At 42.5% G+C, this 16,721-nt stretch overlaps 1 protein-coding gene across 5 annotated transcripts in view; it reads right to left on the bottom strand.

Moving 5' to 3' along the window:
• COMMD1 (copper metabolism domain containing 1) overlaps window positions 1–16,721 on the bottom strand; it is a 136,704-nt gene that overhangs the window by 98,021 nt on the left and 21,962 nt on the right. For 4 of the 5 annotated variants that reach the window (XM_053284290.1, XM_053284292.1, XM_053284291.1 and 1 more), the window contains exon 2: window positions 5,517–5,798. In XM_053284290.1, coding sequence (XP_053140265.1) covers window positions 5,517–5,798 — 282 coding nt within the window. Of the gene's footprint in view, window positions 1–5,516; window positions 5,799–11,974; window positions 12,023–16,721 lie in introns of those variants that run through there. The other variant, XM_053284295.1, reaches the window with a different exon arrangement.

Here is a 16,721-nt window from a genome sequence, read left to right as displayed (position 1 = left end):
AACCCAGCAACTAAGATCAGCAGCATGCCTGGAAATTGTACTCTGCCACGGACCTCTGCTAACTTCAGGGAGAGCGAGGGAAAGGGTGGACAAGACCACGTTATTAATAGACATTTGGTCAGTCTAGTTTCCCAGAGATGCCATCTATGCTGTACTCTACATTACCAATTATGAAAATGTATGGACTACTCATTAACACTTTGAGCAGCTTAGAATTTAAAAAAATTGATCAAACCCAATATTTCACACACCAGGCAAATACTAAACTCAAGTTTGCCAGCTTACAATTTAAACTAAAATTCAGCCAAATAGCTTCTGAAGTAAAATAGTCTTCACCTGACTAGGGATGTGCATGGAACCAGTTCAAATGACCGGCGGTTCGGCTGGTTCGAAGGCAGGGGGGCATCCCTTTAAGGGTGGGGGAGGGTGGCGCTCCCCTGCTGGCACTCCATTTAAGAAGTGTCCATCGGGGCAGCAGCATACTTTCCTGCCGCCCCAGTGTCCTCCTCGGCTGGAAGTACCCAGCGCACGTGCGCATGCCGGGTGCATGTAAATGCTGCACTCACATCCGACATGCACACAAGCGAGTGTGAGGTGCATTCACCCTGCATGTGCACGCACCAGGTGTGTGCACGCGAGCCAGGTACTTCCTTTTACTTCCGGCCAAGGACACCGGGGCAGCAGGGAGGTACGCTGCCACCCCGACGGACACTTTTTTAATGGAGCGCCGGCAGGGGAAACGTGGCAGGAGGGGGAGAGGGAGGGGTAAGGGCAACCTCCTCCACCTTTAAAGGTATGCCCCCCACCTTCGAACCTCCTCCCGCCAGTTCCATGCACATTCCTACACCTGACTCCTAAATGTCATAAAATATATTATGAACTTCCTTAGCAAATAAGGACATATTTTATTACTTTTGATTTTGCTTGCTGGATTCTGAGCTATGCAATCAGTTTGTGCAGCCCTCATTTTTGTCCCCAGTCCAACATGGAGGTAAAAATCAGTTAATTTTGTGACATGAATGTAATATAGTCCAGACCCGTAGCTGGGGGGAGGTGGCTAAGGTAGGCCCTAAAGTTTTATCTGCCCCTCCCATTTTTTAAACAAATAAATTTTAAATAACTGAATATTGCTTGAATGTCATCTTTTAAAAGGCCCAATAAGTTCTCCCCTGACCTTTTTGGGTGCCCTAACTTTTTTGAGTACCCCCCCAACTTTTAGACTGACTATAAGTCTGTTACAGTCACAATTACAGGGACTGGATTTTGGGTGGGAGAATAAACGTATTCTATTTCAATCAGGAATCAGAAATCTTGTACATTTTGTTACAGGATTTAACATAAGTGAAAAAGGGGAAATTGGGGAGGGGGACAATTTTCCCTTCAAAATGGTGTTTAGGAAAGACTGTCCCCCCTAAAATGCATCTGCCTGAGGCTTTTATCCCTGGCTTCTACGTCCAATTCACAACTTCACATGTGAGGCACATTTCTGCTGCTTTAAAAATCCATGGATTACGAGATGCCCAGTCCAGCTCTGTCAAATAAAGTTATTGAAAGCAAGCAAAACTGAGACACATTTCCTCAACATTTGTTGATAACACCCTGCATCAAGTCTCCTGACGATCTCTCCCAGCGGTTTCATGTAAATGTAAAAGAGCAACGGAGACAGTATGGTGCCTTGTAGAACTCCATATAGTAACTCTCGCTTTGCAGAGCAACAATCTCCAAGTGACATCATCTGGAAACTACCCGAGAGTTAGGAATGGAATCACTGTAGAATAGTGCCACCCAATCTCTCCTTCCTCAGGAAACCCAGAAGGATACCATGGTCAATGGTATCGAAAGCTGCAAAGAGATCCAAAAGTATCAGCAGAGTCACACTGCCTCTGTTAATACCTAAATGGAGATAATCCATCAGATCGACCCAAAGCAGACTCCATCCCATAGCTGGCCCGCAAGCCAGTTTGAAATGGGTGTAGATAATCAGTTTCCTCCATGACTGTCTGGAACTGAGAGGCTACCACCCTTTCAATCACCTTGCCCAACCGTGGGAGATCAGAGAAGGGCCAACAGTTGCCTAACTCTGAGGGGTCCAATGAAAGCTTTTTCAAGTGTGACTCTGTTGGTCCTTTTGGATCTCTCAGTGGCTTTCAATACTATTGACCATAGTATCCTTCTGGAATGTCTGAGGGGACTGGGGGTGGGAAGCACTGCATTGCAGTGGTTCTGCTCCTACTTCACAGGCAGATTCCAGATGGTGTCTGTTGGAGACTGTTGTTCTTCAAAATCTGAACTTTCCTATGGTGTCCCTCAGGTCTCCATATTGTATCCGATGTTGTTTAACGTCTACATGAAATCGCTGGGAGAGATCATCAGGAAATTTGGTGCAAAGTGTTATCAATACGCCCTGCTAACTGGGCAAAGAGGCACCTTTTTAACATGGTGATTCTCTTTATTTAGCAGGAGGACAGTAACTTGCCCTATCCACCCCCAGCACAGTGCTTCCAGTGACTGTTGCTGGTGTCTATTTTATGTTTCTTTTTAGACTGTGAGCCCTTTGGGGACAAGGAGCCATCTTTATTGATTTATTAATTAAATTAATTAATTCTTGGTGTAAACCGCTTTGGAAACTTTTGTTGAAAAGCAATATATAAATATTTGTTGTTGATGATGATGATGACACCAAAATCTATTTCTCCATGTCAAAATCATCAGGAGAAGGCATAACCTCCCTAAATGCCTGTCTGGAGGTAGTAATGGGCTGGATGTGGGATAACAAACTGAGGCTGAATCCAGATAAGATGGAGGTACTAATTGTCCAGGGTCGGAACTCAGGAAACTAGTTTGATCATGCTCCACCAGAAGGAACAGGTATGCAGTTGCGGGTGGTGGTGGTGGTGGGTGCTTCTGGATCTGAACCTCTCCCTGGTGTCCCAGGTTGAGGTGGTGGCCAGAGGTGCCTTTTATCAGCTTCGGCTGATACGCCAGCTGCATCCATTTCTTGAGATGAACAACCTCAAAACAGTGGTACATCTGCTGGGAACCTCTAGGCCAGATTACTGCAATGTGCTCTATGTGGGGCTGCCTTTGTACATAGTCCAGAAACTGCAGTTGGTTCAGAATGTAGCAGTCAGGTTGGTCTCTGGGTCATCTAGGAGAGACCATATTACTCCTGTGCTGAAGGAACTACACTGGCTGCCGATACGTTTCCAGGCAAAATACAAGGACTGGTTATAACCTATAAAGCCCAAAACAGCTTAGGCCCTGGGTATTTAAGAAAACGTCTTCTTTTCCATGAGCCCCCCACCTGCTACGATCATCTGATCATCTGGAGAGGTTTGTCTGCTGTTGCCACTGACTCGTTTGGCGGCTACTCGGGAACGGGCCTTCTCCGTTGCTGCCCCTTGACTTTGGAATGTGCTCTCTATTGAAATAATCCCTATCTCTGGCAACTTTTAAAAAGGTACTGAAGACACATTTATTCACCCAGGCTTCTAATTAGATTTATATTTTTAATATTTTTAATATTGGGTTTTAAATATTTTCAATGTTTTAAATGATTTAATTGTAAACTGTAGTCATGTGCACGGACCGGTTCGGAGGCCATTCTAAAGGCCTCCAGACCGGTCCGGACACGGGGTGGTTTTGGTTCGGGTGGGGGGTTCCACAGGAGTACGGGGGGGGCTTTACTCACCCTCCCAAGAACGACGCCGTATTTATGTGAGTAAGCGGGCGGCATGCCTCCCTGCCGCCCGCTTCATTCCCCCTCTCGGCGTTCCCTCCGTTCAAATTCTGAATCGGGCGGCAGGGTATCTCCCAGTCCCTGCCGCCCTCTTTAATGCCCCCGCTCGGCTGGCGGCCGCCCCATTCAAGCCTTCAAGACCCCTGCCAGGCCGGCCCGGCCCGGCCCGGCCCTTCCCTTCCCTTCCCTTCGCAAAGGGGACGAGCGGCAGAACTCCCTGCCTTCCCCCTTGCCGGCTGCGCTGCAAATGGCTTCTAAGAAGCCTTTTGCGCGCATGTGCGAAAAAGGCTTCTTAGAAGCCATTTGCAGCGCAGCCGGCAAGGGGGAAGGCAGGGAGTTCTGCCGCTCGTCCCCCTTGCGAAGGGAAGGGAAGGGAAGGGCCGGGCCGGGCCGGGCCGGCCTGGCAGGGGTCTTGAAGGCTTGAATGGGGCGGCCGCCAGCCGAGCGGGGGCATTAAAGAGGGCGGCAGGGACTGGGAGATACCCTGCCGCCCGATTCAGAATTTGAACGGAGGGAACGCCGAGAGGGGGAATGAAGCGGGCGGCAGGGAGGCATGCCGCCCGCTTACTCACATAAATACGGCGCCGTTCTTGGGAGGGTGAGTAAAGCCCCCCCCCCGCCGTTATTTGGAACCCCCCACCCCAGTGCCGGACCGCAGCTCCGCGGTTCCGTGCACATCCCTAGTAAACTGTCCAGAGACACAAGTTTAGGGCAGTATAGAAATATTTTAAATAAATAAATAAGTAAATAAAGTATGGTCTAATGATGATGATGATTATTTATTCGATTATTATTATTTATTCGATTATTAATGATTATCTCCTTAAGACAAGGAGACATCCTACCCTCCCTCAGAGAAGCATTTATGATGTTTACCAGACCCTCTCTGACAATCTGATTGTTAGATAAAATAAGACAAGGAGGGCAAGGGTAGGACAAGAGAGCAGGTAATAAGATGCACAGTCCGAAACGGCTTATCCACATCTTCAAGACAACAAAACAGAAAACTAACAAATATTGCATTTGAACAGACTAAATCTTGTCCCATTGTTACAAGCAATGCTACACAGAAAGTTTCTATGTTGTGTCTGGCAGTCACTGAATTCTGGAAGAAGATGATTCTGTTTATGCTTTTCTTCACAATCATTTAAAATAGAAGCATGCCAATTATTATTCAGATAATGTACAGCCCACTTTTCAACTGTTCTCAAAGTGGTTCACAGGTATGAAAAATAAAACATAAGTAAAATTACAGTAGTGTTAAATGTTTAACTCACAAAACCAGAAAGCCAGCAGTTTTAGACCAGGGGCTTTTGTCCACTGATCATGGACAAAAATCATCTTAATGAGCAGGAAGAAACATAAAGAAGAAGACACTCTCAAGTATCTTAGGTCTCGACTGAAAAAGGCTTTTAAAAGTTGAACATGAGTATCTTGGAATTAGCAAGAGCAGCTCTCCTGCGAAAGGCACATCCTGGCTGCAACAGATCAAGAGTTCCCAGATGTGGCCTTTGGCCATTATGGTTGAGGTCAATGGGAACTGAAATCCAACATCATCTGGGGACCCAAGGCTGGGAACCCCTGAATAGAGTACAGAGCTTTATAAATTCTTTTTGTTAAACTGAGACCCACAGCTTAACAGAGCAATTTGTGTCTGGGCATTTTCTTATGCATTTCCCCTTCAATCCTACTAATTAAACAGCACTGTTGCTAGTGCATATTACACACAGACCTCATTTTTAAGTAACTTTTTCATGTTAAGATAAAAATTGCTCACCTGACCATTTTTCCCAAGTTCCATTTCAACGATTGCCACAGGACTGTTTAACTGGTGAATGTGTCTGGACTGCGACTTTAAATCCACTCTCCAGTTTATGTTCTTCAAGGTATTTCCCCACTTGCTTTGATTTATCAAGCTCTCTCGAATTTTCACTCTGTGGTTCTTCCAAAATTTTGCAATGACTGCAGCTTGATCTGGTGTGATGCCTCCGGGCTTCTTTGTTTGTGCAGTCAGAAAAGCCTCTAGCTGGTTTGAATCCATGTCAGCTGAAGCTATCGACTGAAAACAGAAAAGAAAGTGTACAGCCTGCATCAATGTACTCTCTGCTGATCAAAGGTTTGTGTACAACTCTCTAGTACTACCTGCCACCTCAGCCACCATACTTCAGGAGAAAGTCTGGAGTATATTAAATTAGAGAGTTCTCAAAACATAGTGCAGAAGTATATGGTCAAGAAAGTGCAGACAGTTGACAGAGTAAGCATAAATTCTCCTTTGATATATGAAGACCCTTGCTTCTTAACACAAGCCAGGCTGCCATGTGAGTTATGTGCTAGACTTATTGTAGCAATCAGTGGAGCTGTGGTACAGCATATTAGTTTTCTGAAGGGTTTTGCATTCTAAGCCTTTTCTCCACCTGTCCTAGAATGCAACAGACCTACTTACATTTTCCTTTTATTGACCTGCCTCATATAAAAGGAATACAGTGAATACTTCCACTTAGGGTAATTAATCCAGATGTTTAAATAGATGGTTTCATGCAACATGTAGTGAAAGAGTTCAGGGTCCTTTAGTACACTGATCTTCACCATGGTGGCTTGGACCCATAAATGAGTCATGTTCCATCTTAAAGGTTAGCGGCACCAGTCGCACCATCATGTTTCATTGTTTAAAAGAGAAGACAACAAAACACTGAAAAAGAGGGGAGAAGAAATGGCAAAAAATAGAGAGTGATGCAGCAGCAAAGGGCTTTTCTTCCACAACGATTTGTAGAAGAGAGAATTAAAGCAGCATCTCTCCCCTTCACATGACAGGTTGCATGTGCCTAAATTCCAGCCTCTATACAGCTATTAAAATATGAATATGTATATACCGCTTTCAACGAAAGTTCCCAAAGTGGTTTACAAAGAAACAGATGAATGAATGAATGAATGAATGAATGAATGAATGAAATGGCTCCTTGACACCAAAGGGTTCACAATCTAAAAAAAGAAACATACAATAGACACCTGCAACAGCCACTGGAGGGATGCTGTGCTGGAGATGTATAGGGCCAGTTGCTCTCCCCCTGCTAAATAATGAGAACCACCAGTTTTAAAAATGCCTCTTTGATCAGTTATTACACGACAGGACAGATGCATCTGGTTTCTCAAGAGTAAGGGGAAGAGACATATATGATAGGGCATGGGAAGCAGAGCTCTGTACTAGCCCATTGGTGGCTGGAGGGCACATGGTGTGGTGGGAGAAGTGCATGGGGAATGCTGAGAAGTGTAATTCATTCAGGCACTTCCACCATAGGGCTCTATGGGGAAAGGACTTCTCAGTGCTCCTCATACATACATACATTCTCTTCTCAGTGCTCCTCATACATATGACCTGCTGCACCCCAAATGCCCTCCCAGCTGTTGCTGGGGCAGTACGGGGCTCTGCTTCTTATATAGGTACACAAACACACACATACACAGCATGTAGTACTGCACAGATATGGGAGCACTGGGAGTGATTGCCTCTGAACGGTTCCAGAGGGGTTGTGCACATTATTTGGCTTCAGATGTGCCAAAGCATAACCTAATATATAGCAACAAAAAAATAACAGCAGATGTAGGTCCAATACTGTATATTGGGGTTAAATATCTCAAAACTATTAAATGTCATCAAAAGCGAGAAAAAGCTCATTTAGGACCCTGCCAAAAACAAATTAGTTGTCTTTGATCAAAACAACTGCCTTCTCATACATCAGCCAATAAAATGATCATAATCGCAAACGTAATGTCCAAAAGGGAAGAATAATGGATCAGCAAGATCGTTTTGAATAGCCTAATTTTTTATTAGGTTCATAAAGGAGTGGCCCTATTATACACGCAGCAAGAAATACAGACATAAATTCATTATGTTTTCTGAGAAATAGACTCTGACAAGCATGTAATACTAGTGAGAAAGAACAATTGGTAAAATCCAGTGGGAAAACACCCTTCATTTTCAGAAACAGAACTTTACTTTCAACAGCTGTGGTTGCAGTCCAGGAATTTGCCACGCCAGGCCATGTAGGCATTTTCTTTAGCAAACCCTCTAAACAGCAGACTGCTGCCAAAGTGCAATACAATGAAATCAAAGGCTCAGTGAAACAATACATAATTCAACTTCATGCACCGTATCAATTTTTCTTTCTTGTTGTTCTCTCATAAGTCAGGAGAAATCCAAGGAACTTGGAAAAGAAGTCACTTTTTCAGAAACATTCAATTATGATTCTGCTGTATTAAAGGAAGTCACAACATGAACAAGTTTCATTTGAAAAAATATTCCAGGTACACTGACTTTCCGTGTAGTCTCCACTATCCTTCTCTCACTTTGGCTCAGTAAGTACCACTGTTCCCTCTAAGGTGTATGCACGTGCGCATGCTCACAAGTTTTCTGATGTCCGCTCAGTTAATTTAGATCCTGCTCAGGTTGAATCAGGAAGGCCCCACTCTGAATGCATGTGCGTACACAGTGCCTTGATACTGCCGCCCAGGACAAAACTCATTCCGCACAGAGATGAAAAAAATCAGAGGGACCACTGGTAAATACATCCATCACTATGTAATGTGATGTTTTATCCATCACTATGTAATGAACACTGAAGCCGCTCATCATGTTCCTGTGATACAACATGGAGTTGGAAATGCAGACACAGTCGTCAGAGCAGGACAGTATAATTACTGGATGGAGCTCTGATTTACTTAATGAGACTAACTGAAGACCCATTGAGTTTGAGAGGCAGGTGACAGGGCAGAAGTGGGATGGGGTATTCTAATCCTTTCTACAACACTTCATCTCCACTCTCCATGCATGCTCCCCAAATAGCAAACCAAGCCTGACTCTGTCACTTGCTCTGTCTCCTACAATACTCCAATGAAGAGTAGGAGAGCAAGGAGGAGGGAGTAGAACTCAGAATTCTTTCACACATCCCCATGTTGTCACAGGCAGACAAGAGGCAAGCCAGGTCTGCTTTTCCAAATCTGTCACTCTCCACTGTTGCCCCCGAATCAACCATGGTTGCTAGTCTTTGAGACAGGAAATGCTACCCTTGCCTCCCTATTCAGAAGCTGGAGATGACCTTGGGCAAGTCACTATAACTGTAGCCTAACGTATACAATCTGCTGTACAAATACACCACAGATACACAAAGGACATTTTAGGTTCCACAAACAGCCCAAGACTTCATAGCTGCCATGGGGCGACCCTGAAATAGTGTTGGCTCAACACATGTGGTAGGCCATAAATTAAAAAAATAAATGTAGAGTACGTGAGACTATTTCAGATGATTTGGGAACAGAAGAGATTTCTACATCTCCTTTGTCATGGTTCAACCATTACCTGATGAGATTTACAACAGACTGTAACCGAAGTGACCAATTAGGACCGCCTGCCTTCAAAGTCTGATAGATACACTAGGTTTCCTAATTGCCCTTGGGAAAGTTTCCTATTGGTATGACCGTTGATTCTGTTAAAGCTACGGTGGACCTTTGAGATCGCCTGTACTTTTTCACACAACACATAATCAACTTGTGGAATTCTCTGCCAAGAGATGTGGTGACAGTCAACAACCTGGATGGTTTTAAGAGGGGATTGGATAACTTCATGGAGGAGAGGTCTATCATGGGCTACTAGTCGGAGGGCTATCGGCCACCTCCAGCCTCAAAGGCAGGATGCCTCTCTGTAGTACGCGTTGCAGGGGAGTAACAGCAGGAGAGAGGGCATGCCCTCAACTCCTGCCTGTGGCTTCCAGCGGCATCTGGTGGGCCACTATGTGAAACAGGATGCTGGACTAGATGGACCTAGTGCCTGATCCAGCAGGGCTGTTCTTATGTTATGTCCCTGGGTAATTTGCAAGATTAATCCCAGGGGTCCACTTTCACTGGGCATATCCTAGTCAGCCTTCTGGTTAGCTAAAGAGTTGGGGGCTAAGCAGCAGGTAAGACAGCTTGAGTGCAAGTGGAGGAAGACTTAGAGTGAGCATAACCAAGGCTACACCTCATTTGGAGCCTACTATGTGGTAGTGATGACAGTGAAGCACAATTATCTCTCGCCTGCCACTGTAACTGTGCAGTCATCCAGTGTATTTATTCCACACAATCAGGGGGTCTTCATCTGTTCCCTTAAAATAACTTAGAATCCTCTTTCATTGTTTGCAAGGCATTTCACATTGTTCATAATTGCAAAGACTGCATCACAATGGAAACACTGCTGCTTTCAGGGATTGCTCTGATCTCTAAATGACTTTCAGTTACTGCGGCCCAAGAATGTGTACAACGTACTTGAAATGGCATGTTCTACCACCTGCCCACCTGCCGCTTGTCAGCATGAGACTACTCCTGAAGAAACTCTCCTTAAACCATCATGATTTCAACAATGATCTGTCAGTCTTAAATACATACCTGCCAAGATGTCCCTATTTTCCCATTCAAGTGAATGGTAAAATAGGGACATGTTGGCAATTATGTAAATACCCATTTGGGGGCCAAGGTGAATGAGAAAGTAGAGGGTGGGCAATTTTGGATATTTCTGGATGAAACAGATTGTCCAGATCCACTTCACAGAAAACTGTTACCAGGATGGAGGAGTCATATCCTGTTGATTGTCCTGGAGCTCTCTGCAGCTTTCAGTCCAGTTCTCCCAGAATGGTAATTGGGGGTACCATGCTCTAGTGGTTCAGTTCCTATCTGACGGTTTCCAAGTGCTGCTGGGTTACGGCTGCCCTGTCCCATGACATTTATGCTATAGGGCTCCACGACGTTCCATTTTCTCCCTTGTACTGTTTAATATTTACAAGAAGCCAATGGGAGAGGAGTAAAATCCCAGCATACAGCACTTTCTCTCCTTTCCATTAAATCCAGGTGTGGCCAAATGTGTGTCTGGAATCATAATGGAGACCAACAAACTGAAGCTCAATCCTGATAAAATTGAGGTGCCTGTTAGTATGGTTGTTTGACCAATTTGTATTCAGTTTGTTCTGCAATCAGATGGTTTCTCCTCGTCACCAAAACATTTACAGTGCAATCCCAGGCACATTTAAAAAGAAGTCAATAATCCCACCGAGCTCAATGGGATTTACTCCCGATTTAGTGTGCCGAGCATTGCAACCTTCATATTTTAGTCATTGCTTGATTCTTTCTCAGAGTGGGTACCAGGGAGAACAACATATAGATATGTTTGAAACATGTGAGTCAGTCTAACAAAGACATCATATTATTGGGAGTCCCCTGAGTACTAAAAAATTAAGGCACTTGTGTGAGTTGAGAAACCCTGACTACCGCCACACATTCATAGCACTGACTGATAATCTTCAACATCAGAGATGCAAGAGAACTGAGAACACACAGGGCGGAAGGAAGTCATGTTGGCCACATTATTACCTCAGTATCATATGCTACAGAATCTGCATTACTATATTGTCCTCTTCAGGTTCATGAAATTTTACACTCTAGAATAAGCTTTCCAGTGGTTTCTTTTAATTTCTAATTTTATACCTCACCAAACATGGCTCCAGGAAGTCCTCAGATTAGCTAATATCACATAGTACTGTTTTTAGATACAAATAATGCCATTTCAATCATATATATTTAATCAACAATGAAAAACCAATACAGCAATAGCAGAGTACAGCAGAGTAAACTGCCCAGCATTCTAAGACTTAAATACCAACGTTAGCTCATATGTTGGGTCTCCACGTAGGTAAGTGGCAACAATGAGAGATTTTATGATGCAGAACCAGCTAGGCGACATTTATTATTTATTATTATTTTTACATTTTATATCCCGCTCTTCCTCCAAGGAGCCCAGAGTACTACATACTTAAGTTTCTCCTCACAACAACCCTGTGAAGTAGGCTGGGCTAAGGGAGAAGTGACTGGCCTAGAGACACCCAGCTAGTATCATGGCTGAATGGGGATTTGAACTCCGGTCTCCCGGTCCTAGTCCAGCACTCTAACCACTACACCACGCTTTTCTCATTTCTCATGCAGAATTAAATTGACAAAGGTTTTTAAACAGCTTTAGTGAATGGAAGCTATTTGGTCAGAGTCTAAAAGGCAAATATTTCAAGGAAAGCAAATGGGTCAGAAGAAACCACTACACTGGGAAGAAAACCATGAGCAACAAACAAATGAACAATTGAGCTTTTAAATGCCTTTCCCTGCCCTACACAGGTCATGTGAATTATTCTCCTTCCTTTCGTTGTGCATAAAAATAATGAGTACCTATTTATTACATTTCTCCAAGCATTCTGGGAAAACCGCTTGCTGCTTTGGACTAGTCCTCAATGTCTCATCTTGTTTCACTTAGAACAGCTAAAAATAGAAGACGGGTCAGCTCATGTTTTGAAGACACGAGGGACAGAAAGTTGCAGTTCTCTTTGGCTAAATTTAGTACAGCAGTGATCACCCGAGGTTACTGTGGGTGATTACTGCATATTTTACTACACCATGCACTAAAAAGTGCTTGTAGGAACAGCAAACATACACTTTGTTCCATGGAGCAATGGAAATATCCTACTGTTTCAAAGAAAGAAAGAAAAGAAAGAAAAGCATCTCTGCTCTTGATAATTTCCAATTTATGTGCTGATTTGCAGCTATTTAATACCCAGTTGATATAAAATCGAATTTTACTTCAAAATATGGATGCATCTAATTCTAGAGGAAGAAAGAGTAGTTCTCCTGATATGTGGACATGGTGTACATCTTTGCAGTCAACCACAGCCACACCAAGAAACATAAACAAATATTTATTAATTAAAAGATTTACTATACCACCCAATCCATAGACTCAGGGCAGTGTACAAACAAGAACAGCACCCAAAATTTAAAGGGCAAAGGCCTGGCAGAAAAGAAATTTCTTCAACAAGGTTTTAAGGGCTGAAAGGGAGGAGGCAGACCAAACTAGTGTGTGGGGCGGGGCGGGGGGAGAGGATTCCAAAGTGAAGGGGAGCAACAGAGGAAGCCCTTTCAGGTGCCCTAGTACTATGGACCTCTCTGAGATCAGGAACTGAAAGAAGGGCAACCGGAGAAGACCTCACAGGACAGGACAGGACTGGCCGGGAGAGGCAGTCCTGAAGGTAAGCAGGTGCTAATCCCTGAAGGAATTTAAAGGTGAAAAACAGCACTCTGAATTGGACCCGGAAGCAAATAGGTAACCAGTGCAGCGACCCCAAGGGAGGTGTCACACTATCATATCTCCTAGTGCCCATAAGCAGGCGGGCCACTGCATTCTGGACCTACTGAAGCTTCTGGGTCGTCTTCAAGTGCAACTCCAGGTAGAGTGCATTACATTAATCCAGATGAGAGATGATGAGATGAAATATGTCCAGATCCTAACATCTGTGTTCCTTTTAGTGCCAAAGAACTAGAAACTTCATGCATGAATATTTCCCACTCAACACCTGCAACATTTCAAAGAGACCTAAGAGTCTTGTGTTGTGATCCACAAGCTCATCCACATACATACAAATCAGGCTTTAATTAGGAAACTACTCCACTGGTATTGTTGTCATGATTTTCAGCCAGTTTAGAGGCAAATTACTAATTAAATTCACAACTGTGGGAATTTTGCCATCAGATTTTGCCCGTAGCTGACCCACTCCATCTGCTTTTGATTTCCCTTCAAAAGCAGTTGCCACATGCTATGGAGAGCTCCTATTAAAGTCCCCCAAGCTCTAGGAACTAGATTCACAACCTGGATCCTGTTGTAACATAACTCAGCTCCACCTAACAAAGTGATCATAGGAAGAAAATTATCCAGGCACAGAGAAGAGGATTGCTCTAATGAGTTTTTATCACACATTTTTTCAGACTTTGAAGGTAGCTCTATATTTCATAAGGTTTTGAACTACATTAAGGGAGGCTCTATGGAATTTCAAAGATTATACCCTTTTAATGTGGTTGAACGAGCCTCTTCATACTTAAGCTTAGAAAATGGTTAGAGAAACAACAAAATCCTCTTGCCTCTAAGAAGAAAGTGCATTCAGAAAAGTATATAATGAGCTCCTCCAAATGGCAAACAGCTCAGTCCTCATCTTTGTGGAGAAAGAGCCGTAAAGCTTTGTACTTCAGAGGTCAAGAGAAAGAAGATCTTAAACAGAACCGACTGAGATGGAAGAAATGCAAAGTACTTCCAATCAATAATCCCTATAGTGCACGACTAGAGGACACAAATTCAGTCATCATTTATTTTATGTGACGCTGGGAAGTGGAGAAAGTGATTTAGAATCAAATGAGATGTTTTGGAGGAAAACCACTTCCCTTCCAAGGCCAAGAGCAGTTTTGTGGATCAATTTTCATGGAGTATGGAACACTCAATCCTGATTGCCCCCAACCCCCAGCAGCTGCTAGCTAAGTTGCTCTGAGAGGTGGGGGGGGGGGAGTGTTTTATAAAGCTAAGCTTAAGGACAGTTTTAATCAATATCACCTATACACAATCTTAACCAAGGAAGGAACTGAGGCATCCCCTTCTGTGCATACCTACCACATTTAAGTCCATGGGTTTTGGTGTGCACAGTGCTCCCATAATAAGTACAAATGCACACCTGAAGAACTCTATATTAAGTCACATATTTAAAATATACCCTATGTTCCAGTTGTTCCTCTTTGCCAGGAAATGGCCCGATTTCCTAATAATTAATAAGGGCAATAATTAATAATTTCCCAATTTCTTCTGGCAAAGATGCCATACATCTTTTGGCTTCTGCCACAATTCATCTGCTAGTCTATGGCACCACAAGACTCTTTTTGCTTGCTTACTACAATATTTTTGTGTTTATTGAAATTTTCTAGTGAGAGCTGCTAGATTTGTAGCTGTCACAGTCTGAACAGGACCCTGCAGAAAGTGGAAAGGGAGGCAAGCAAAACAATGGACTTAGCCTCCCTTCTTGCTCCTCCTCGGTTACAGCTTTCAGCACTGCCAACAAGTCTCTCTCTTTCTGGCTGCCTGTACCAGTTAATCCTCTATCACTCCAACTTCTGAAAGTTTGAGGACTCATCCAATTTACTTCTACCAAATAGAGTGGGATGGCACTGATATCGGGGGTAATCAATCTTTCAGAGACGACAGTAAGTAAACAAGAGTCAAATGTTTAATGATAAAAAACCAGCAACAAACAGGTTTGTACGGGGGAATTCCAAAGGTAATGGAATCACCCTTGTTCTTACTTTTTCATTGACTACAGCCATAAGCAAATGTTTAAATTGATACTACTGTCAAGAGAACTTCTCCTACTGTAAGGCCATACTTTAAAAACACATCTCAAATATTATTGGTAGTGTCTGAAGTGATCAAAATAGATAAGGACCTGAATCATCATTTTAGGACATCCCTTTCCATACTTTGTGCACTTGGCTGAATCTTCATATGATCTCAGACAGGTGACTTTTTTCCTACAGAAAATAAAAACAAAATTGAGAAAATGCTTCCTCAAAGTGCCACTATACTTTTAGTGTAATGAGTTTTGGATGACTCCATCAGCAGCAGCTGACTCCTCAGAAACTCATCATCCTACTCATTCATTTATCCATGCCTATAAAGAATAATTGTTTTTGAATATACATATTATGTAATACATGTAACACACCCTTGAAGTCAAAGCATACACATTTAGTACAACTCACTTATTTCTCTTTACTATCAATATTTTAATAAGATGGTTGTCAATGAGCACTGCCCTTTTGTTAGACATTTCAGACTTCCTATAATATACTATAATTATTATATATAATATACTATAATTATTTTATAATTATATAAATTATTATATAATTTATTATATAATAAATTATTTTATAATTATATAATTATTACATAATTATATATTATATACGATAATTGTTTTGGCCAATAATATGGCCAAAGCACAGGTTAAACATGCATGAATTGTTGATCTTCAACCATTTCTCTAAAACACCACCAACTTTGGTCAGTTTCCACCATTATGTTCCCATTTTCATGGAATTGCCCTAAAAAATGAAAAATTCTATAGTAGTAAATTTTTTGTTTAAAAAATAATTTAAAAGGTGCTGGGGTTCAAATCTATCAACTTTAAAATATCTTGTTCTTAATCCTTAACATGAAGGTTTCTTTTCCGATTATTTAGCATAGTAAATGCATCTTGCACCTATGCAGGGGAACCATTGCCTTGTTTCGTATCCCAGTAGAAATAAGAAATAAAGAAATAGGGCTGCCACAAAACCAGACAGCAACTGAAGGGTTTGTTTGTTTGTTTAAGTCAAGAACACTTCCTCCTTTTCTCTAATTATTATAGAAGCACTGCTGTACCTCTAATACTTCAGGTGAGGAGAAAAAACAAGGCAGAATTTAAGCAGTCTAATTTGGAACAAAGCAAAAAGTTCTTCCATGCTGATGCAATGGACATCCTGGCTGCTGTCAAGAGATATGTAAATAATTCCAGATGAACTTTTAACACTTCTTATATATCTAAAGAGGAGTACCCTGGGATTGTATGCTGAATGATATCCTGGCATTGTCTCTATTGGGATTTAAACCTATTTTCAATACACTGCAATCTTGAGACACAACCCCAAAATATACACTATGCCTGCCTCTGTTGCTTGACATCTCCAACAATTGTCACCTTTTAAATGATATATATGTTTTAACTGGTGAGCTATCAGAAACCATCTGTATTACAGTTTGCATAAACTTTCCCTTGGAGGGACATTTCCCATTTGTTTTATATTCTCCCAAATTCACTTTCATTCATCTTCCTCCAATAGAGTGGACAATTCTCTTCCTCATTTGATCATGCAGCTGGAATTACTTACGTTCATTCTTGACAATAAAGAATACCCTGAGCCACCATTCCTTTCCCTCCCTCTTTTATTAACATACCAGATTTACCTGAATAGACGATGACCCTGAATTTAAGACTTCCCCCTTGAAAATATGGGCAAAATAATAGTTATACTATTTCCCCAAAACGAAGACTCTAAATTTAAGATG

This window comes from Hemicordylus capensis, chromosome 1 (assembly GCF_027244095.1).
Source record: "Hemicordylus capensis ecotype Gifberg chromosome 1, rHemCap1.1.pri, whole genome shotgun sequence".
NCBI classification, from domain to species: Eukaryota; Metazoa; Chordata; class Lepidosauria; order Squamata; family Cordylidae; genus Hemicordylus; species Hemicordylus capensis.
The sequence above is the reverse complement of the archived record's forward strand: the minus strand, read 5'-3'. Positions and strand labels throughout refer to the sequence as shown.